Below are 23,635 nucleotides of genomic sequence, written 5' to 3'. Positions count from 1 at the left end.
TTTTACTAATAATGAGAGTTAATTTCTTCAGATGTCTCTGTTTCAATGTCGTGCAATGGCCGAATATTATTAATTATGAATTTTTCTACTGAAAATGTCACATAAAAAAAAAGCCACGAAATTTACTGTGACTATATTTATATTCACGTAGAATTTGTAGGATTTGTAATTAAAAAAGTGAAGAATCTTAATCCTGCTTTAAAATACCATATACAGATATGCGCGATTGAAGCCCCTATAGACGCAAAATCTGATTGGCTCTAGGAATCTTGGTTTAAAATAACGTATAACGAATAATCGAATTTCATATTATTTTTTTATAGTACCGATAGTTCAAAACGTTTGATTTTCTTCGAATTCGTTTTAAGAAAACTCAACAATGAATAATCTGCATATAATTGCATGTATAATTACGATCAAAATTAATTACGTTAATCATCGACTTTACCTATATAACGTAGAATTACGGTAACGATAATTGTAATGATTAACTAACAAATAAGTGATGATTTTAGTTACACTATCAATACCAATGACGATAACGAAGCAATAAAGATGACAATATGCAATAGCAATCATATTAATCGTAATAAAAGATAGTAAAAACAACATTAACGAAAGCGATAATGATGTCGTTATACAATGAATTGTTATTGTGTCACACTATTCAAAAATGTGTACAAAACTTAAATTTAACGATAATTGATCTGTATAAAACGAATATAGCTAAACGTACACAGGATTTCATTTATGAAAAGAGCGATATATTCGTGCAATGATTAAGATTTTGTGTAAGAATAATGAAAATTGCACGATCTCCCTTTTGATCAAAATGCTTGTCTCCTTTTGATACACATACATACATTGTTCATACAAGTGTGTGTCAATCAATATAAGTTTCCATTTCAATTGCATACTTTCAGCAATATGTTATTAAATCGAAACTGTATTTACATATAATTGTCATTGTAATATCTAATAGGTCTTCGATTTTCAAGCAATATTTCGTATTACTTGCAAGCGAATCAAAGATTGTAGTTGAATAAATCGCATCGATGAGAGGAAGAAAATGGAACGAAGAGAATAAGGTGAAATTCAATGGAAGGGAGGATAATGCAAGAATAATAGCACAGTAGTACTAATGCATCAACATGCGTTAACCATGCGACGCAGCGAGACTATCAATGTGTACCTACAAACTTATAACGAACATCAAAAATAGGAAAAACGAGAGATCGCCGATTTTTGGTTAGTTTCTTCATAGATCTCAAATTGAAAATGGAAAAATAAAGACAATGTAGCCGTAGTGAATTTGAAGCATTTGAACCGTATGCATGTCAAAGAATCTACGATTACACCTTTGCATAAACGTTCAATTTCCCGAATGAAGCATTACAAACTTAAAAGTATCATATTATATTTATGAATTGTTAAAAAGATGTACGGCGTATAAATGAACCGTACAAACAAATGTACAAACGTGCTGATCGGAAAAATAAAGTCATTGGTCGGTCGTAGATCCTTATAATTAACTTATATATACATATATATAGTGTGTGTATATTTACGTGTATATAGATTTATATATATACACATAGTGTGTGTGTGTGTATATATATATATACATATACACTGACAGATCATGGAACACGTATGCGCCGTATTACATGATCTTTCGAGTAAATTTAAACAATATATTACAGTATTTTTAGTGAGACTATATACACATAGCGAAGGACTTAATGAACAAAAAAGAGCGTTCACTTTTGTCGCCTTGGTATTTACAAAATAACCTTACGTGCCAAAGCATTTTCGACAATATTTGATTTTTTTAATGTCCTTGCCTTCTTCCTTTTTTGTTGATTTTAATACTGCACACATCACACTCATACGTACACTCATGTAGCATAAACAGGCACACACGCACACACACGCGCACACACACACACACACACACATACACACGCACAAACGCAATGATGGTTCATACGATCAAATATCGATGTAAAACAGATCGATTTTTACGTATCAGATAATAATAAACGCTTTTGGGTTTATACCAAAATCATCGATTTGGTAGGAAAATATGACTAACGGCTGATGATACACAATAAAGAATTTCTCCGTCCTTTTTTCGTATTAATAGTCACCAGTCCGATGACATGTCTTTGTACCAACGTTACTCAAATTTAGTCAAGGTTAACCGAATATATAGTTACATTGTTCAACGTAAAAGTTTGGAATACATAACAGACGTTCCACTTTCCAAATGAAATGCTTGATAATATTAACCTTTCATTGGGAAAAGCTTGTCCTCCTTGTATAATACAGTAGCTAATCGATCGATTCCGATGGACCCTGACCCCATCGAGATTTTATTCTTATTATTTTGTTCGAAGTGGAAGGAGAAGTAGGAGGAACGTCATCGTTAACTTTCCGTTTAACGCTTAACACAATACCACTCTTTGGAACGAACTTTGAATGAGAAGATGTCGTTTTAGATACATTGTTGTCCAAGTTTGGTGGCGTAGATGGAAACGGAGGGAAATCCTCGTCTTCGAGACCTGGAGGTTTCGGTTGTTCAGGAGCTATGTTTCGTTTGAAAGGTTCCGGGAAGGGATTTTTGTAAGGAATCCCCTCATGAGTAGGAGAATCCGTCGAAGTTAAACTTGACAGATTTGCAGATGATTGAGAGATTAACGATGGAGATGTAGTGGTTCCCATGATCGATGGAAGAGCTGTTGTTGTTCCAGATAAACTCGATGGAACAGAATTTTCGGTGACCCTGTTTCCTGGCACTACCGCGGCAGATGCAGCTGCGACGGCCGCTAATTCCTCTTCTGCTTTTCTAATTAAATCCAAATCGCTTAATGAGCTCAAAGTACCCTTACTTTCTTTCTCTTTTGAAATAGATTCTCGATGATTAGATGACGATTCCACTATAGATTTCTCCGAATTGGATTTATTTAATCCGCTAATTGCAAGTTTTACACCAGGCGATGAGGAATATTTTTCCGAATTTTGGTAAATCGAAGAATTTGCAGTAGTTAAGAACGTGGCACTAGGTTTAGAAGGTAAATACGGGTCTACTTTAGAGCTCTCTTGTCGTTTGACGTTTGCTAAAATCTCTTGTAAATTTGGAGGTATCGTTATGTTTGAGACTTTTTCGAGAATCGGTTGAGTGAACTTTGGAATACCCGTGGGTGGTGGTGGTGTAAACGATCTCGTGTCCGAAGGGCTGTAAGCTTCTTCGCATTCATCGCTGGGCGGTGGGTCCAACCCTAAACCCTGAAAAACCAAAACCACAACAACGTTAGAAATGTTATACAGTCTGTAACTCCATTCTTATTTTTCTTTCAATTTCGATATCCTCTACGGATGTATTAACAAATCGCTGTATTCGGAAAATTAAATGCGTATGATACGATTAATTTCTTTGCAATAAACAAAGTACAATCTTAACTTCATCCGTCAATCTCCGCCGACATTATTTTAGATTTAACCATACTAATTGATATCAGTTGACAGAAGGAAGAATTGAGATGAAGACCGGAAATTAAAGGACCTAGAGCTACTGGCAGACTTCTACTACTTGTTTAATTTTAATATTATAATATTTAATAATATATGTCGCGTATTAATATAGTTTTCCTTTTTCTTTTGCCAGAAGATAACGACGAACATGAAAATTATAGAGAACGTACGCCATTTGTATTTGTAATCGTAATGAGATGTAGGGATTCGAAACATGTGATCGTTTTAAATCGTAAATGAAATTCATACAATTGTACAAATAGATAAGTTTAGGTGAAAAAAAAGTAAAAAGAAAAGAAAAAAGTATACTTCCTCCCCCTCACTCCTTGGCAGAGGTTAAAAGACCTCAGTGAAATATGTTGGCAAGAAGTAAAAATCCGAGCAGCTCGAGGATAGGAAGAGGATATCCGGATAGAATTGAAATCAATTTTATTTACAATAGGATAAAAGGAAAAACAATAACATTCGATTTTATAAAAAATAAATCTTGTTAAAATTCTCACCGGCAAAGTAGATGTTGATTCACCGAGAAATGAAGAACTAATATTCTGTATTTGTTGCTTCTGTTCTTCAATTTGTCTATTTAGTTCTTCCATTTTTCGTTGGAGTTCGGTCGAATTTTTACTGGAAGAAATGATACCATTATCGAGTGCAGTAACATCGTGAATACCCAATGAACCAGATATCGGAGCTACTGTGGTTACTGATGTCGATGTAGGACAAGTTCGTAAGTCAAGATCGATATCTTCCTCGTCCATCTGGCCAGGACTATACGGCTCGTCACCATCGTCCTCGAGAGGTACTTTGCCAGGCGAAGAAGTAAGATCGATCTTTGACGACAATTCAGGGACTATTTTACATATGGTCGCAGTGTCGAGTAACGTACTCCTCGACATTCCTATATGTGCTCTATTTAAATTGTCAAGAGTGGTTTGGGTGACGGGATGTTGTTTTTCTTTTGTAGACTCGGTCGTGCTGACCGTGGTAGCCGGTGTTTTATGATATGTACTCGTTGCGGTTGTCAAGGAAGGTGATGATATCGGGATCGTTGGTGTCGCGGTAGAAGTAACAGAGGTAGATACGATGATCGTCGCGTTGCTACCATTGCTAGACTTATCTTTCGAGGCACCTATCAAAGGTGGCGTGTAACTTCGATCGGTATCCTTCTTCGATAATTTCATCGGTATGTTTGTAGACGATATGCCAGCGGGACGCTTTCTTTTGTTGCGAACAATGATTCCTAGAAGAAGATGCGGTCTGTGCTCTTCGAAGCCAGGCCCGTTCAAAGGTAAGAGAACCTGAGGTATCGTGCTTTGACTTGAAAATGGCATTATATAAAAATCCTTTATATTCTTAGAAACATTTCCAACGACTCCAAGTCGACTTCTACTGTTCAAATAACTATACAGTGTTATGTACGGAATCTTTTCTTCGTCATTCGCTGCGGTAAGTCGAATTACCAAAATCTCTTTCGAACCGGTCTTCTTCATCTTCGAGATATAATCCCAAACAGTTTCGTGACTTATTCGGCCAACAACGTCAACTGTATCTGGTAGATCGTCCATCAAATCTTTCGCATGACCACTCACCTCCTGTGCGGTGATGAAGAATTTTGCAACATCCACCATGTTAACGAAACCCCTCCAAACCGTTTGCCATCCTCCTGCTTTCGGAGTTTCACCCTCGACAGTCGATGATGATTCTTGTTCCCTTTCTCTATCAACTTCTTCGTTAATGTCTGGTGTTTTGATATTAACCGTTGAAGAAGGTTCTCTGTCTGACACGTCGGAATCATTCCCATCAATGATGTTGGTAGTTGCTTCGTCTTCGATATGCCGCCAAAGTCGATCTTCGATAGATTTTCCGGCCGATGTCCCCGTTAAACCTGACAATTCCTCTTTCTTTTCCATCTCTCTTTTCTTCTCGTCTTCTCTTTTGTCAACATTTTTCAATTCAGAATAAGCAAAACCACTATTACGACTTCTCAAAATATTTTCATTGCTTTTGTGTCGTTCCCGTTCCCTCTCTTTCTCCCTGTCCTTCTCTTTTTGCTTAGCTTTATCTCTGCTACTTTTTTCACGGAGCTTTAATTTCTCCCGATCTCTAGTTCTGGATCTCTCTCGATCTCTTTCACGATCCCGTTCTTTTTCCTTATCACGATCTTTTTCTCGTTCACGCTTCCCTTCCTTATCTCGAGATCTCCGTTCTCTGCTTTTCTCTCTAGTTTTACTACGTTCCCTATCGTCTCTACCGTGTTTATGTCTACTTCTACTGATACTTCTACCACGCCGATCGCTCGCACCCTTTGAACGGTTACTACTCTCCTTCTCCTTTCCCCTTTCTTTCTCCTTATCTCTTTCTTTCTCCCTACCTCTATCTTTGTCCTTTTCCTTCCTTTTCTTATCATCCAAGTTCCTCAGTTTTTTCGCATCTTCCTTGCCTTTTAATCTTTCCTCGTCGATTGCCTTTTCTAAATCTTTCTCCATATCATCCACGGTCGAACTTATGCTGTCAGCACTGTTCAATGCGGTCACGATATCTTGCACGGGAGTTTTCGGATCCACATGATCGATACCACCATCATTCTCGATTATTTGTTCACCTTTGTGCGTTTTAACGACGATAGATTTAGCCTGAGCCATTAAATCTAATTCGTTTTTCTTGATCATTTCTAACTGATGCTTCGTTTCTTTCTCCCTCCATTCAGCCAATTCTTGACTGGCCATTTCATCAGGACTTAGCCGCACCACCGCATCCGGCGTCAACGATCTATCAGCTATCTTTCTAAACAATGTTAGATTCTTCGTATCTTTTATATTAAATACGAGACTTCTGTATTTGGCTTTGTACTTTGCACCGGTGTCTTTGAAATATTTATATAACTCTAATTCGATATTATAAGCTAGGTCCGCTATTTCCTCGTCGGTAAGTTTCAAATCTTCGGTTTCTTTTATACGGCTAGATAACAATTCTGTCAAAGTTTTTCGTATATTTAATCTTATAGGTTCTGTCTCGGGTTTTCTTGGTGGGCTTGGTTTAATCTGCTGTTGTTTCGATTGTATGATTGCCTGTTTTGATTCTTGTTTCTTTGCATTTGGTGTTTGTTTCGGTGACACAGCAACACCCAATTGCTTTATTTGTGGTTGAGTAATCAATTTTGTCGTTTTTAATAACAAAGGACTCTTGTTTGAACCTGGCAATAACGTTTGTTTCATTTGTATTGATTTTGTACTTGTCGGTTGAGTTTGCTGCTGTTGTTGTTGCTGCTGTAGTTGCTGTTGCTGTAGTTGTAGCTGCTGCTGTTGTCCACCAGAGATAAGTGTAAATTTTTTATTTCCTGCTGTCAAAATCATTTGCTTAGAACCTGGTACTTTTGCGTACGTCATCTTCGGAAGATTCTGTCCTTTTGCGGGTGACAGTAGTGCAGACTTTGTCTTAAATCACATTTTATTAAACATTTAGCATGAAAATAAAAAGCGTACAGACCATGAAAAACAAACAATTCAAAAGAAAATCTCTATACTCACTGTTTTACCAGGTATTTGTGTTTGAATAGTCGTAATCGTTTTCCCAATTTGCAGTGCACCAAGATTATTCGTCCCAACCACTTCAAACGTAGGATGTTCCTTTAACCATGTACGCAAATTTGACCTTGTAGGAGCGTCTGAACCTTAAAGGAACAACACCGATGAATAGAAATATCTCTTTCCCTTTCCCGTGAATATAAACGCCATGAATAGATATATTTAAGCTACCAGTTAATATTCTTCCACTTTTCCTCTCAAAAACGATAACTCGAGCATCGGGTTTCGACTTTGAAGCAGGATCGAACGGCGACGACCTTGTTCCTTTTGGACTAATTGTTGGTCCTGGTATTGGTTTGTCTTTGGTCAACGTTTCTTGGGCATGTGCAAGTATACATGCGTCGGAACAGTAAATGCTCGAGTTTCTTGCTTCTTTTTTACAAACGACACATTGCATACTACTAGAATATTGAACACCACCATAGTCACAACCAGATTGTATCAAAGGCGATGTTTCTCCAGTAGATGGACTCTGATTAACCGTTGGAAGGTTTTTTGTATTCTCAAATACAGTGTCGGATTGAATCCGTTGCTTTCCAGAAGCATTCTGGGTACTCAATTTAGCTTTTATCTCTTCGTCCTTTTTTTTAGCACAATTTGGACAAACCCATTCTATTCCTTTCTCCTCCATTTGTTGACCTAGATAAAAGAAAGGAAACAAAATAGAAAATAGAACTAAGAACTCAATATATACATATTTTATGCTTCCTACAATCGCATTATTTATACAAAATAATTACAGTATTTTTTCGTCTTACCCATTGCTTTGCTGACATGTACGCATTTTCCATGAAACCAGTCTTCGCATACATCACAACAAATCATGAAACGATTGTTATGCGGTCTTTTGCATATACACCAAAGTCTATCAGGATCATCTTCTGAATCTGAATTATCCTCCTCTTCTTCTTCTTCCTCTTCTTCGTCTTCCTCACCGACGTGTTTCCGATCTTTCTCTTTTATATCTTCCTCCTCTTCGTCCTCCTCTTCTTCGGCTTCCTCCTCTATATTTTCTTCTTTAACCCGAATTGCGCATTCATTTTTCTCACCTTGATCTATATTCGCACGAATTTCGTGTTTGATGGACTGCGACGATGCCCTTTGTTGCATTGTTTGTACACTGTAACTTCTAGCAAATATCACATATAATCTGAAAATTATATAATTTAATTTTATTTGGCTTGATTACGTACCCGTGCTTCTCCATCCGTTTGGCAGGTTCAAACGATTTTTGAATAGGTTCAGTACTTTTAATTTGTAATCGTTTGCTTCTGGTAGCTGGTGCTTCGATGGGAGGTAACGTAATTACTCGTCCACCACGAATAATTTGAATAGGTTCCTTATCGTCTTTGACAAACTTTTTCCCTGTCTCTTTAAGTTCATTTGTATTCGCGCTAGTTGTTGCCATCGTTGCAACTGTTGCTGTGCTTGTCATAGTTGTTGTTACGATTATTGTCGCAGAAGCATCCAGCGATTTAGCACCTTCTTGCTCGGATGTGACCAAGGAAGGAATAAGCATGTTATTTGAAGTTATCGACTCCGACGCAACACTTCCTCCTTGTTCTACAAGCGTAGCCTATACAGTTGAAGGATAAGAAAAAAGTTAAAAATGAAAAAAGAGAACCGATTCTATTTCCTAACGAAAATTAAGTTTCCGATACTATGGCTTCCAATTAAAACACTAATGTTATTAAAAACAAAAATCTTAATACATGTTCAGCCAAGTCGACTCCAAGTTCTTCTTGTAATAACAACGCTTCAGCCAGTAATTCCTCTTCATGTTTACTAGCTTCCATTTCCAATGTAGCTAGTAGATGTTCCTCGCCTTCTATAGCGCCTACAAAAGATGTTCGAGATTAGAATAATAAATACATATACATGACAACTGTTTCAACACATCTTTTATTTAAGATTAGTATCTTACCCGACTTACCCGAATCCAGAGCTGGTTGTAATTCTTCTGATACGTTAGATTTTACACCCGGCTTAGACTCTGCTTCATGATTTTCTACCAAACAATCGTGACTTTCTCGCTTTTCCGTAGAGACAGAAGCTTCAGGATGTGTAGTTCGGTCGGAAGACATAGGAATAATACCTTTAATCACAAAATTTTGAATAATTTTGAACGTATAACAATTTTTTTTCTACGTATACAAGTACAAACCTGAACGATTTGATGTTATGGGTGATGTCGATGTCGACGATGATGACGGTGAATGTGTTACTTGCATAAGAGAATTTCCAGAAGAAACAACAGCTGCAGACGGTGTTACTACATTTTCTTGTACTTTCGAATCACCATTCGTACCAACACGACGAATAATATCTGGGGTTGAAAAAAGAGCAGGACCTAAAGTATCCACCATGTACGCTGGTGATTTACGATTCTCTTTCTTTGCATGTTTTTTCATACCTAAAAGCAGGTTAAAATTTAAGTGGAATATTTCATATATAGCTAGTGTATTGAGTAAGATAATCAATGAGAAAAATATACAGGGGAGATAAGGTATTACAGGTAAATAAGCTACTCTTACTAACCATCAAAAACTTTGATTTCTGCTGTTTTATTGGTATCGATTTCTATTTTCGTAACACTTTCCAGACCATCAGATTTTCGTTTCTCTTTCTTCGGATCGCAAGATTTAATTTTTGAAATAACAGCAGGCGTCGTCACTTTAGCCAACTGTTGGGATTGCTGCTGTTGCACATTTGAAATCTGAGTTTGTATCATGGCAGGCTGTTGTGTTGATGACACTTGTGGTATCACTCCTTTCATTTGCGTTATCGATAAGTTTGACGTTATAGTTTTAGTAGTTACAGGTATTTGGACCAGTTTGCCATCTTTGGTCGCGAAGAATTTGGTTCCGGTTTGATTAAAAAATTTCCCTTTAGGAAGAATCACCTGCTTCTTTACGTCGATATTTTTAAGATCATTCGACTTCATAAGCACTTGCTTTTGTACAAAAGTAACTTTTTGATTAGCTCTTCCCTGTCCCGGTTTTGTAAGAATCATGTCGCCCTTAACCATATTAGCATTGATCAAATTCGCTTTAACTTGGTTCGTCGTCTGCAGCGGCTTCTCAAAATTAACCGACACATCTTGATTTATTATCGAAGACGATTCGTTGCGTTGCGATTCCTCTTTCTTCCGACCAATAACGGTTTTAAGCTGTCTCTTGCCTTTAACGAAACCAAATCCTCCTATCGAAAGGAAAGATAAAACCGTCTTTAGTCTACCGTTAGTTCACGCGCCTTATTGTCATTTTATGCAAATAACTATCATAGAACATATAGTCATAACTCGCGTTGCTACTCTCATACCCGATTTTTCATCTTTCTCTGGACTCTTCATGGCATTTACAGCAGCAGCCATTTCCATATCTAATCGACGAACTTGTTCCATATCCATTTGTTTGTTAGGCCCTCTTCTACGAGTAGCTACCATACTTCCTCCTCTGGTAGTAAGCCCTTTTCTACCACCTCTAGCTCTTATACCACCTCTTCTAGGACCTCGTGGACCAAAATCTGAATCATTGTCAGATGGTGGTTCTGACTCGGATGATTCAGTGGATGACATTAACTCTTCTTCATCCTCGTCATTAGATCTTCCTTGATCTAACCAAAAAAAGAAGAGTAATAAGAGCTATTATGATATCAATAGCGTTTTTGATAAATTTGATGGATCTGCACAGTATGATTACGTTTTCCAACACCTTGCTGCAATAAATTCCTTGGAACCGGATGTCCGACAGATTTAGGCGTACTTGCTATATTGGCCGACGATCTCGTGTTACTGTTACAGGTAGGAACAGAAGTCGGGGGGATATTTTTTCGCGGTCGACCAACTGGTTTTCCCTAAGATAAATATCATAACAATTGACTAATTCGGTTCCTTCAGACTACCTAAATACTCACAGTTTTGGTTGTAGCCTTTGGCTTGATCACGACAGTATTCTCAGCTTCGCCGACAGGCGACGATGTTTTGGATGTTCCAGGAGCAGGTGAATGTTGATGCGTGTATTGTAAACCATCGTCGGAAGTAGGTGAATCGATAACAGGCAATGGATCCCTTGGTTTTGGATCAGAGGGTGATAATCTACTTGTGTAGCAGTGATCCAACTTAACGCTATACCTTATAGAGTTTTGTTGTTCCTCTACTGTTAACATATCTATAAAATGTAACGATTGCAATTTATATGAATGGAGATGTGGTATGAATAATATAATTTTAACAATACAGTGTAATATAGAATAGAAATAATAATAATAGCAATAATAATAATAATAATAATAATAATAATAATAAAAATACCAAGCATAGCCGTGACATTTTCTCCAAGAATTTGCTTTGCCTCTTCACTTTGTAAAGCTGTCTCTAATCGTTCCAACTGTTCTGGATCCATTTCCATAAAAGGATCGACTAAACTGGTTGCATCAGTAGATGTACCACCAGAATTAATTGCAGCAGATGTAAACATTGGAGGATCTACAGTTAATGTAATATCTCCATTTTCTGTGTCTGTCTCTGCTTGTCCTACTCTAACAACGCTGACATTTGCATTAGATTGATTCACTGAAAATCAGTATGAATATTCAATATTTAAAGTTGACAATCCAAGTTACCCAAATAATGTAACTCACTAATTAAAGTCTGCAAAGTTTCTTGGTCGACGGATATAGTACCATCATCATTGACAATGATAATTAATGTATCATCCTTCTTTCCTGATCCGCTCTCTTGTGGCTCGATAATGTACGAGCTAGACATTTTTTTCTAAGCTAAATTACTGTCGCGGTATTTACTGTTTTAATCAAGTCTTCTTGTCAAAAAGGACAATTGCAAGATGTCGCATCCGTTTTAGTAATAAGTCGTTGTATCCGAAAGAATGAAAGATTATATACACTTCTAAAATAGAAGAGTAAACATTCGAACAAGCATCGATAGTAGGAGAGATAAACAAGAATACCAATTAATACGCCACGTTCTTAGTTAAATGAAAATGAAATATCGTTGCTATGTAATTGAAGCTGCCGGGTAAGGCATCGAAATAGGTTGCGAATCTCACAAAATAAATTTTTTAAGATACATCAATATAAAAAATCAGAAGAAATGGAGAAAAAATAAAATAGCAAGTAATAAAAAAGCTATGGTATACACACACACACATTCATAACCACATACATATGTAGTATTATCGTATTTTATTCGTGTTTGTCGCGTTGTTACCTATTCTATTAATGCACGATTGCGAAAATGGTGTTGAAAATAATAAACAGCACAAGATTTTTTTTTTAATATCAAATTAAAGTGATATTAATTAATAGCAGAGTAGTTAAATACACAACACCTTTAATGTCACACTTTGTAAGGAACATAACGTTCACGGTCAAGTAAACAGTACCGCCAAGAAAAGGATAGTCGCCATTTTGTTTGATTCAGCCAAGTAACGTTCCCTGAAAATTTTCGGACATCCGTCGTTGTTTCGTTGTTATTAAGTTATTCCATAGGAGAATTACTTGTATGGAACTTCATCCACGAAACTTTGGTCAAAATAATGTAACTAGCAGAAAAATAAGACTTTTTCAACGATACATGATGTTACGAACGCACTTGTATCTTCCTGCACATACTGAGACGCTGCGCGCTCCTCGTTGCGCAACAACAAGAAGAGCAAACCACTAGCGCTGTATGTACCGCGCTAAATACACCACATTTAATCGTGGCTGTCGATATAAAAATTTCATTTTTCTTAGTTCCATAACCGTTTCTCATTTTTCTCATTTGCAGTGCATCAGTTTCAGCAATTTATGCTATTATTAGCTTTTACACTTTTCACCGATACTATTTTCGTAATCCAAATTCTCTACCTAATTGTAAGAAACGATGTTTGATCATAATATAGAGAATTTTCAATCACAGTTATAAATTACATTGTATATACATATCCTGACCTATTTCTTTTTTATTTTTCTTGTTAAACCTTAGGCGAAAACGGAAATTTTTATATAGTCGAAGACATATTCTAAAAGAGAACAACAGAGATATGTCTTATTTATTATTATATATCGTACATATGAGTTAAATAATAAAAAATCAATTTTCGTCTCTTTCGTCTCTAGCATATTTGATAGATCGTATTAAGCTTGATGCGAAACTTGGAATAACGATAAATTAGAGGTAGAGAACGGCTATCTAAAAATTGGATAGATGAAAGTATAGGAAAGCAAAAAGCAGAGAGTACCGAAGAATCGCGTTTGCGTGTTGCAGTGTCGCATGTGTCATCCAATGTTTGTTATTCGCACAAGATAACATTAGTTCTTATTCTTATTTACTCATACTTACAAAATATGGATATGGAAGTGGAAAACATTGAAAATATAGAGGATGTAAAACTCGATAATACATCGAAAGTGAGAAAAAAAAAACGAGGAATTGTATATTTATCTAATATACCTAAATATATGAATATCACGAAAATTCGTGAATTATTTTCTATATACGGGAAAGTTGGAAGAATCTATTTCCAGTTAGCAGAAAATGGTTAGTCATTACGGATAAAACAACAAAGTAGTCTGATAAATGTCCCACTTATATATAACATAACCTCTATTTAATAGTAACCTCTATTTAATAGATCTATTTAATTTAAATGCAAAAGTATTTGCGGCTTTAAAACAATATTCGCTTGATCTTCTGATAATAATTATAAGACTTTTCTATAGACGAATATGCATTATATTTTTTCCATATAGAACTGGGACGGGATGATAAAACAAAGAAACGAAAGAAAGTTGGTACGAGGTTGTTTACAGAAGGATGGATTGAATTTGAAAGCAAGGCAGTAGCAAAATATGTTGCAACTATATTGAACAATACACAGATCTCATCTAGGAAAAGAAGCAAATTTTATGATGCTATTTGGAATATAAAGTATCTACCAAGGTAACAAATTGTTTTTTAAACTATGACTGTAGTTTATTATGTAGGAATAATTTAATCTTATATTGTGTTTATTAGATTTAAGTGGATTCACTTAAGCGAACGTTTAGCTTATGAACGAGCTGTACATAAACAAAGGTTACAAACTGAAATTGCACAGGCAAAACGAGAAGCAAACTTCTTTTCACACAATATCGACAGAAGTAGGAAGCTACGTCAAGTGCAAAAAGATGGACATAGTAGTTTTGTACCGCCTGAGATAAAACAGAGGGATACTGATGTTGAAATCAGAAGCAAAAAGGAGAATGAACCTGTAACAGACAGAACAGATTTCTTAAAATCCTTGTTCGGATGAAATTCTTTTATCAGGAAAACAAGTACAACATTTACCCATAGGAATCCTTTATCTATATTTAAATAATAAATTCGTTGCAATCATCATTTGATCAACGAACAAATGCCTAATTATCTTGTAACATATTTTTTTATTTTTCGTATCTTCTGATATAAACAAAATAAGATACTACAATTGTTCTACGTAAATTAACGAATGGAATTTATAGAAATTAAATGCTCAATGTTCCATTTAACATTTAGCATGAAAGTATATCATGAAAATATACAAAATATACATTAAATTTATTCCGATAAAGTATTCTACTTATATTTAGTTGGTGTTTTGATCTAGAGAAATAGATCCCGCATAACGAAACGTTTAAATTTCCTTAAGTAGCACATTATAAAATTGCATCAAGTTGATTTTAGTCTGTTGAAATTGATCATCGAACGATTAAAGGCCTTGTTTTCTTCGATATATTATATTTACTTTGTTCAACACAGTTTATATATTACATATTTGAGGGAAGAAAAGGAGCAAAATTCCAAGTGCTTGCAGCGCTCTTATCATATTGGGTCAATCCTTCTAACGCTTTAGGATCTGAAAATTTCATTTCAATAACATTTCATTTTTCTTAGAATTAATGTAAAGGTCGAAGAAAAGAAAATATTTTAGAGAATCGGTATGTATAGTACCAGCAGTTCGTAGATAATCATCCAGTGGTTTCTTAAAAACAGTAGTCGGTATTGCCATGCACAATCGTGGATATAAAACAGAATCGTTCGATAAAGCAACATTGCAAACCACTATCCCTAACATTTTAAAATTGGCGCGTCGAACAATGGGTCCACCGCTAACGCCACCGTGCACGCAACAATTGGTTTGAAACATGTGTCGCCAGGTTTTTGATATTATTCCGCTGCTGATGGTGGGCCGTCCTTTCAAGGAGATTGGAAATCCTATAGAAAGTATTTCTTCCCCTACGAAAAAAACCATATTATTCTGTCATAGCTTATGATTATCAACGTTCAACACGGGAGATATGTACATCTTTATATACACGTGTAGTCGTGTATGTGCGCACTTGTATGTGTGTAACAAATGTCCAAAGAAATCCTTTTAATTTGGTTAGTATTTGTACCTAATTCATAGTTAATAATAGAGGCTCATTAGACTCAATTGAAGGGAGTTTGAAAGACGAGCGAAATAAAGAAAAAAGATAGATGGATAGTTGGATGAATAGCGAGAGAGCTTGGAAGAGGGATGGATATTCGCGACATTTGTTCGATATCAACGAAACGTCGATTCAGCCCCTCAACGATCAATTGGCTCAATTTAGACCTAGTTATTTTTCCGTCAATGAAAGAAGGTCAGTGTTGCTGTCCCTTGCAACGTACGGCGCCACAACGTCGCCTTCTACACCATGATCTTCCTATATTCTTAATTCTTATTTTCATTACCGTTAACCAACCGGAATAACCTCCAACGGTGTGGACGCGTTACAAAAAAGTCTCGATTCTTGATATAACCGAACGTATAACTGTTAATACGAACTGCGCTAGTGATGACACCAATATGGTTTTCTTTTTCCATTTCAGCTCACACCAGTATTATGTCTAACGAATTTCTTTCGTTTTTTTTGTATTTTTATTTTCATATTATGATATTTAAACGCGCAGCTTGTAGAGCTATGCAATTTTTAAGGGCCTTACCCTTCTGTGCATCTGCATCAGCAAGTTCGATAGCCTTCATCGAAGGTTCTTTGAACTTTAGATCGATCTTCAATACAGCAATATCATAAGGTCGTTCTGTTGGTGTTTTATATATCAAATTTGCTTCTGCAAACCATTCGAACTTATCTGTGCGCGACATAATGCAGGTTGCAAGTTTAATTTTTCTTTCTGGTGCCTAGAAATGATTGAATAAAACGATTAAAATACTTTAAATAGATTCGTGATTCGCGCTTTGACTCTTCCAACAACTTTAGAGAGGAAAAAGTAAAATAAGGAAAGAAAAAAGATAACTTGTATACCATTGTAACAACATGCGCGCACGTTATGAATGTTCCGCTTTGTTCGTCTACTAAAGTAGCGGTGCCCCAGTTTGGTCCACACTTTACGATCGCGATACTTTTTTCAAGGGTGTCTGAACAAAGGATGAACCAATGATTATCCATGTAGAGATACAAGTAGAGTTACATGTAGAAACTCGTAGAGTTCAAGAGTGAACATCGCTAATGAGAAAGAAAGGAAAAGTGCTTGCGTACCAATTTCGGGCAGACTCCGCCATGTGAAAGGTAAGATCTTGCAGGACAAACATCGAGAATCGTCTTTCAAGACAGGACTTTGGAGAATTCGTTTCAACAATGATAACAGGTTCACAGCGAAAGTACAATTTACCCATTCTCCACGGTACCGGCTTAATGACGCAATTACCATGCCGCAAATATTTCTTCGACCACTTGAAGATTATACGAAATGTTAGCAAGTGCAATGAAAGAATAAATTCAAAGGGCAAACAGCTGAAAATATAATAAACGAATTACCAATCGTTGATTAAAAATACAGGACTACCTTCACATCCTGGGAAACTAGTCGCATCGATTACAATGAGACACTGGTTGGTTCCAAGTAAGTTTCCAATAATTCCGCGACTCACAGAGTCGATAAAAAATGCATTTCCAAACGGCGTCGAGACTAATTCAATGATAGCTCCTTTTGTAATTTTGCCGACAGCAGCTTGTTTCGCAAGTTGAAGCAAAACTTGTTTAACTTTCGCTTTATCCGTTACTTCTGATTCTCCGCCCAGCTGCTTACTTTCTACGAATGTCGAGTCTTTTTCTCGTCCTATTGTTTCGTCGCTTAATTCGAACGATTTGCATTTGATCATCAAGAAGACAGGCAATAAAAGACGATCAAAATCGTGTTGTTCCTCAAAGGTAAAATTTTTCAAAGAATTCTCTAGTGTTTCCTCCAAAAGAGGACATTTCCAAACAGCTACTAACTTTCCTGATTCATTTAACGAATCGTTACGATGTATCTGAAACGTTAAATCATCGAACAACTGTTCCGATGCTTGAGCCATGGCTAAATCTCCGGAATTTAAATCTGTAAAGAAACTAAGGAAATCTCGGGATCGAGATAAAACTGGAGCCAGCATGGAACCGTGTGCAAGTACCCAATGTTCTGCGACTAAGACGCCAGAATAACCATGCGAATCCATTGTCCCTTCCGCTTCCGTGAAGGAAGCGTATGATATGAAAACATTTTCTGCTACGTACATCGTCGATATCTCCTTGTTCCACGCTTCTTCTGCAACTGTTTGTCCTTTAGCGAAGAAAAGGAATCCTGAAAAGAACATATAAGAACGTATAAGAGCAAAGATTACTATGCGGGAAAAATTTGCCTTCTTTTATGGAAATAAGGAGCGTAAAACGCAGATTGTTGAGAATAGGGTCACAGGTGAGATGAAAAACATTTACTCTTTTCAAACGCCATCAGACGAAGCTATTTGTACAATGCATGTGTTTGTTGGTTACAGTAGTCTGATCCAATATGCTCCGCACCCCCATGGCACCCCTGCGGCACCCTCGCGGTATCCTCGGTTTTACCGAGCAACTCAATGACACGTGTACTCAAGGCAATTTCTTTGCCATTCCACGTGTATCCCAAAATTATCGTTGATCAACTGTCTTTTATTCTCCCGTCAACGCCTACAGTATCATCCTTTGCCATCGTCAATTTTCGAAATATAGCTCGTAACATTGCGTCACGCGTCTACATTTAATCTTGAAAAAGTTAATTGAAACGATGGCAGATGACTCGAAAGAAAATAAAGAAGAAGAAAAGAGAGAAGGAAGAAAGGAGGAAAGAAAGAAAGAATCGTAGGAAACGAAGCGAAGGCGGGAGGAAGATGGGAACGGACAGGAAAGCTAGATAGGTGATGGAGGATAACAAGAAGGGAGGGTAACGGAAAGAAATGAAGACAAGGGAAAAAGGGAAAAGAGAAAGAAGAAATCAAAGGGAAGAGTGAGGGAGGAAGAGAGAGAAAGAGAGAGAGAGAGAGATAGAGCTCGTGACGAACAAGACGTAAGCTACTCGTTATTTGCAAGGAAGAAGATTGCAGGCTCTATTTCTGCCTGTTCGCAATTAGGCGGGCAGCTGGTGGTGCCGAGGGAGGTAACTCGAAGCTGAGCGATAACGCAGCGATTCTCTGGGCAAGTTGAAGGGGTGGCGAAGAAAGGGGTTCTCCCTGAAAGAGAAGGACGCGCGCACCGAACACCCGCCGAGAGGTGTATATTAGACGCGGAACGCCGCGACGCCTAGATCAGAAGGATTCAGTTCGTTGTGCTGTTACTGTCATTCAAGGAAGACCGTATCAAGGTACGTCTTTCGAGATACCGACTCAAAGATTCACTTTCTAGTTATTGTTATCTCGATCGACAGCAAAGTTCTGGTTTTGGAGAAAACTCTGTACCGTAACGTTGTCATTGTCTTTAAGGTCTGGATTCGTCCTCGGTATTCAGTGTCGAGTGTCGAGTGTCGCATGTCTAAGTGTCTCGAGTATCGCGTATCGTGTCGTGACTAGGGAATGGAGCAAGAAAATCGAACGCAACAGGACATAAAAGAACACAAGTCGGGTCGAAAACGAATTGTATATGGATTCGAATCGAACTAGGGTCGGGTCAAATTGAATCGGATCGTTTCGAAAGTCGAAAGGATGTATCACACGCCGCACAGTCTTTCTTTCTCTCAGGTTTTCTAAAACTTATATAGAGATCATGGATAAGAGACGCAAGGTGGATAACTAAAACATGAAAAGTTTGAATGGCTATTTTTTTCTTTTCTTTTTGCTTGAATTAAATAGAGCTTGTTTAACCGTGTTTGACTGTTACAGTCACGTTCCATTTTCAAATACAGAAGCATGTCATCGAATAAATGGTCGTCCAAGACTTGAGAGACAAATAACTGAAACAAAATAACGTGTATATACGGCCAGCTGTCTACCCAATGAGATATATCGAGAAAAGAACGACGTTCTCTCACTTTCTCTAATTGTCCGCTTTAATTTATATCAATTGCATCTTGGCACGGTCGTTCGAGAGTGATATCGTAAACGTCATCAACGAATCATGTTGACGCACGCTTTCGAATGAACCGTGAGCACATTTCAACTGCTGGATGTTTCAACGAATCAAAATCGTTTACCGAGTTTTTTCTTATTACTATACCGATATATAATATATTACTATATCTATACATATTTTTCTTTTATATACTTGACATGACTTGTATATATATATACATATTTTTCTTTTATATAGTCGACATGATAAGCATTATCCATTAATCATTACACAATCTTCTCCCAACGATGAAGGTCGATAGTCAAATCGTTAAAGAATAGGAAAATAGAATATAGAGAGTGCCAGAAACGTTCGAGGAAGGAAATATTGCAGTGCAGAATGAAAAGAAGGAGCTTATAAGTGATTAAATACAGAGAAACAGGTGTAAATATCTTTTATATGTTATCATCTGTCTAACTGATAAATATCGAGAGTGATGAAAATTAGGATAAACGTATGATATTTAAAATTAGGTGCTATTTAAAAGATAGCTCATATCTATATATAATAATATCATAAAATCGCGTTTCGATTACTAACAACGAATTGTATTTATATTATATATATATCGACATTTTAAAACGTACAATTAACGTCTGTAAATAATATAGTGTGTTGTTAGTGGCAAAATCTCTTTCGATAATCGTTGGAAACTTATGGTGTGCGATAATTATAATTCGTTAGTAACAGCCGGTAAGCATATTGATTACATCGATAAACCGTATAATCTCTAATGATTTATGGATTACGTAATTACGAAATGTCGCATAGAATAAATCGATCGGCTGAAAACTGAAAAAAGAGAACATAGATACGTAGATGATCCAAGAGGACCGTTCAAATAGTTTCTTCACTTATCTATTATTAAAAAATAATACAAGAAGGCGATCGTGTAAGTGACGTTAGGAAAATAAGTAACGTAACCACTTATTATTTAACATCATAATCGCACATGGTATACTAGCGACCGGCCAAGCGTCCGACCGACTGACCGACCGACCGACCGATCGACCGAGCGAGCGAGCGAGCGAGCGAGCGACCGGACAAACGAAAGAACGAACGAACGAACGAACGAACGAACGAACGGACGGACGAACAAACACCGATCCAGAAAGCTATTCTGGGAATTTGCTACGGAACTCGAAGGCGAGCTACTTTCCGTTTTCAGAGAAGTTGTCGAGTTATTTATAGCTCAACCCTATCGTGGTCCGTTGGTCGGAAAAGGACATTTCATCTTTCTCCCGTTTCTGTTTTTTCTTACTAACGTTAATTTTCTTCATGGAATCTTTGCTCGATATTCTTTGCTTCACTAATTGTAAGTACTAGATACATAAAAATCGGTTTGACGTACATATTAATTTACGTTGATTCGATTCAATAGAATTCATCAAAGTAACAAACTAACCTATAAAAAGCCTGATGGTAAATATGGAATGGAGGAGGAGTCTAACGATCGTCCCAAACGTTGACCGATTATTTCAAAGCTTCCATGATAGAAGATGGATGATCACACACGATTCGGAGTTTCATTCTTCAATGATGGAGAGAAAGGTTGATTCGTATAGCCGTATTTGGAAAATTCAAGTTTGGAATTTTGTTGGAAGAAACGGCAAGAACAGAACGGCACGGTGTTAGGGAATCGGAATAGAAAAATTCGGATGAATTCTGTTTTCGGACCGCATAATATTTACGTACGAGTAAATGGAGTATAACCATTCCGTTGTGACTCGCGATACGGTTCGCCGCGAGAGAACACGAGCACGCGCGTGCAGAGGTACAACTGAAAGACAGCGAAAGGGAGGAAAGGGGAAGGGAAGTGAAGTAGGATCAGAGGAGGGGGTTAGCAATGAACGGGTGCGCGTAAGAGGAACCTAGGCTGATCGTAGTTGTTTCGAGTGGCCGCTTGACTCGCACAGGAGGGTCTTTTAACCGTCCATTCGCGTTAAGTGGCAGTCGTACCTACAGAGGGGCTCGACCGCAATAGAAAAGGATGGCAAAGCGTGTGCGTGCTTCGCAGCCCTACACAACCAGTCCGATTCCGAGTCAGTATTCACTGTGATTGGCTACTCTATCACCGATGCTTTGCTCTTTGCTCTGAACCTGACAAATTGGTGCCGCGTGTCGTTACGTTTCGGACGTTATTGTCTCCCCTCTCTTTTACAGTGTTCCATTTATGCGAAATTTACCGTTAATTTTGCTTGTCATATTTCTTATTCGTACTTGTTTGTTTTCATCCACCGGTTATCAGTTTTCTCGTATAATTTCTACACACCACACACACACACACACACACGAGAGAAAAAGATTTTACATCCGTCGCGTGATCTTGTCCTGTATTTCTGCATTCTCTACTGTTCCCCAAAAAGGGAAAGGAAAGAAAAAGAAAAACAGGAGAAGAAGAAAGCAAACTCGAGTCCCGTCGATTAAACTTTCCGTACAGAATTAATTCTTAAGTACATGCACGATATGTAAAACAACGGGAAACAAAAGTAGAAAATTTATACGTGAAAAAAAAGTTGGTGTATTACGTTCGTTCCATGCTTTGCAAGAAAGTTAAAACGTTACTGTGAACTACTAATACTTGTTAGAATTCGAAAGGGAAAGAGAGGTAAGAAGAGAAAGGAAAAAAGGAAGACAAGGAGGAGGAAGAGGGTTACGAAGCAGAAGAGAAAACGGGAGAAGGAGGAGGAGGAGGAGGAAGAGAAGGAGGAGGAATAGAACATAGAGCAGAAGAAGGAGGTGAAGGTGGAGGTGAAGGTACAGGTGGCGGTGGTAGTGGCAGAGGTGGTGGTGGTGGTGGTGGTGTGATGGTGGTGGTGGAAGTGAAGGTGCAAGTGGTGGTGGCGTTGGAAGGAGAGGCGAGAGTTGGACTAAAAAAAAGTAGGAGAAAGAGTTGAAAAATTAAAAAAAAAGAGCATACGTATAGTCGAAGATGAGAAAGTAATTACGCGTGTAGGTTAAAGGAAGAGTTATCGTATACAGTGGCGTATCAAAGACATATTTCGGTGTTTGATTCGGTATTAAGATTATAAATTTGGTGAATGACCGAACGAAGCAACAACGGTTGTTGTTGGTACAAGGAGTAGCTGTCGACGTTGGAGCCAAACGCGTGAGAAAATTGGTCGGAGCGTATGCACCGACTGGCACGGATACAGACATTAAACCTATCAGCCCTCCTCATCGTTGACAGAGTTCTCTCTCAATCGTAATAAAGTTCAATGTTACGCAACTAAAACAATGACAAAATTATGAAAAGAAAAGAAAATACGTGATACGTAGAAGAGAGTTCTTGTGCAGATATAGAGAAGAATACGTTGTGTGAGAATGGGACAATTATAGGTAAAAACGAGCTACATATTGGGAAGAAGAAAAGCAAGCTAAAGCGAGGCTACGTTGTATTCGCGTTGTAAACGTTGGTACCGGTGTACGGTATCCTTGTGGAAGGGAAATCTGCTAGTCGATAACGATGATCAAATTTTCTTAAGTCTCGAACGTATCAGTAGGGCTGATTTCGATTTAATTCGGTGTTCCTCGAGGGAAATGAAGCTGCCGGCGCGTATAATCCACCATGGAGGACAACGACCGTCACCGCGCTACGAGGAGCCGTGTCAACTTAGCGATTCGCTACGTGAGTTTCGAGAGTGAATGTTTCTGTGAAACTACCTATTTTGTAAGCGAAACTTATAAAGTATAATTGTAGTAAAAAAAAAAAGTGGAAAGGCATGTTGGAGCGTGCGTAACATTTAACGGAATATTTCATCGAAAATAACGCTGTCTTCCGTTATTATGCATATTAATTGGCATTGATCGCTGCTTCGTTTCAGACGTGTCAATTTTCTACATTTTCTTCTCTTTTATCTATTATTTCCTTTCATACTTTTTTTTTCTTTTCTCTTTGTATTTTCTCTCATAATTCTCTGGTTCGTTTGTCTGTTTGTTTCGTCTTTGTACTTTTACTTTGTTTCGCTGCTCTTCGTTGAAATTTCTCAAGTTAAACGCGCAGCCTGATAACCCGGTATTCAAGAGAAACGATAAAATGACACAAAAATTATCTGTTCATTTCCGTACGAGCTGAATATTTTGGACAAGAGCAGGAAATTTTCAAAATCTTACAC

General features: G+C 37.4%; 2 protein-coding genes across 18 annotated transcripts in view; both read right to left on the bottom strand.

The window, feature by feature from the left end:
- Positions 1–297: 297 nt before the first annotated feature.
- LOC122571618 lies at positions 298–12,789 on the bottom strand. Of its 10 annotated transcripts, none has more exons than XM_043735587.1 (16): positions 12,346–12,788; positions 11,760–12,024; positions 11,431–11,691; positions 11,034–11,287; positions 10,820–10,973; positions 10,440–10,733; positions 9,657–10,319; positions 9,283–9,531; positions 9,043–9,213; positions 8,831–8,955; positions 8,312–8,694; positions 7,877–8,247; positions 7,290–7,757; positions 7,062–7,204; positions 4,038–6,968; positions 298–3,288 (listed from the first exon to the last, which is right to left on the bottom strand). In XM_043735587.1, the coding sequence occupies exons 2-16, from the start codon at positions 11,884–11,886 to the stop codon at positions 2,335–2,337; spliced, it is 7,548 nt and encodes a 2,515-aa protein (XP_043591522.1). In that variant the 5' UTR covers positions 11,887–12,024; positions 12,346–12,788; the 3' UTR covers positions 298–2,334. The 10 variants fall into 10 exon arrangements, with proteins under 10 accessions (XP_043591522.1, XP_043591523.1, XP_043591524.1 ...); XM_043735588.1 differs by having other exon boundaries at positions 12,467–12,788; XM_043735589.1 differs by having other exon boundaries at positions 12,521–12,788.
- A 1,348-nt stretch (positions 12,790–14,137) lies between these two features.
- The window catches only part of LOC122571630 (peroxisomal leader peptide-processing protease), a 28,901-nt gene continuing 19,403 nt past the window's right edge, over positions 14,138–23,635 (bottom strand). For 4 of the 8 annotated variants that reach the window (XM_043735645.1, XM_043735640.1, XM_043735641.1 and 1 more), the window contains 7 exons: positions 16,941–17,742; positions 16,662–16,855; positions 16,428–16,540; positions 16,108–16,303; positions 15,091–15,375; positions 14,911–14,995; positions 14,138–14,369 (listed from right to left, as the gene is read on the bottom strand). In XM_043735645.1, the coding sequence (XP_043591580.1) occupies positions 14,270–14,369; positions 14,911–14,995; positions 15,091–15,375; positions 16,108–16,303; positions 16,428–16,540; positions 16,662–16,855; positions 16,941–17,677 (1,710 nt within the window). In that variant the 5' untranslated portion in view covers positions 17,678–17,742 and the 3' untranslated portion in view covers positions 14,138–14,269. The other 4 variants (XM_043735644.1, XM_043735646.1, XM_043735647.1 and 1 more) reach the window with 4 other exon arrangements.

Source organism: Bombus pyrosoma, linkage group LG10 (genome assembly GCF_014825855.1).
Source record: "Bombus pyrosoma isolate SC7728 linkage group LG10, ASM1482585v1, whole genome shotgun sequence".
NCBI classification, from domain to species: domain Eukaryota; kingdom Metazoa; phylum Arthropoda; class Insecta; order Hymenoptera; family Apidae; genus Bombus; species Bombus pyrosoma.
The sequence above is the reverse complement of the archived record's forward strand: the minus strand, read 5'-3'. Positions and strand labels throughout refer to the sequence as shown.

Bases quoted from the DNA above. Each gene is read 5' to 3' on its own strand.
- LOC122571618 (XM_043735586.1), bottom strand. From the start codon at position 11,886: ATGTCTAGCTCGTACATTATCGAGCCACAAGAGAGCGGATCAGGAAAG. The intron at 9,532-9,656 runs GTTAGTAAGAGT...ACCTGCTTTTAG, and splicing joins AGAAATCAAAGTTTTTGATG to GTATGAAAAAACATGCAAAG. The intron at 3,289-4,037 runs GTGAGAATTTTA...TTGGTTTTTCAG, and splicing joins AATCAACATCTACTTTGCCG to GGTTTAGGGTTGGACCCACC.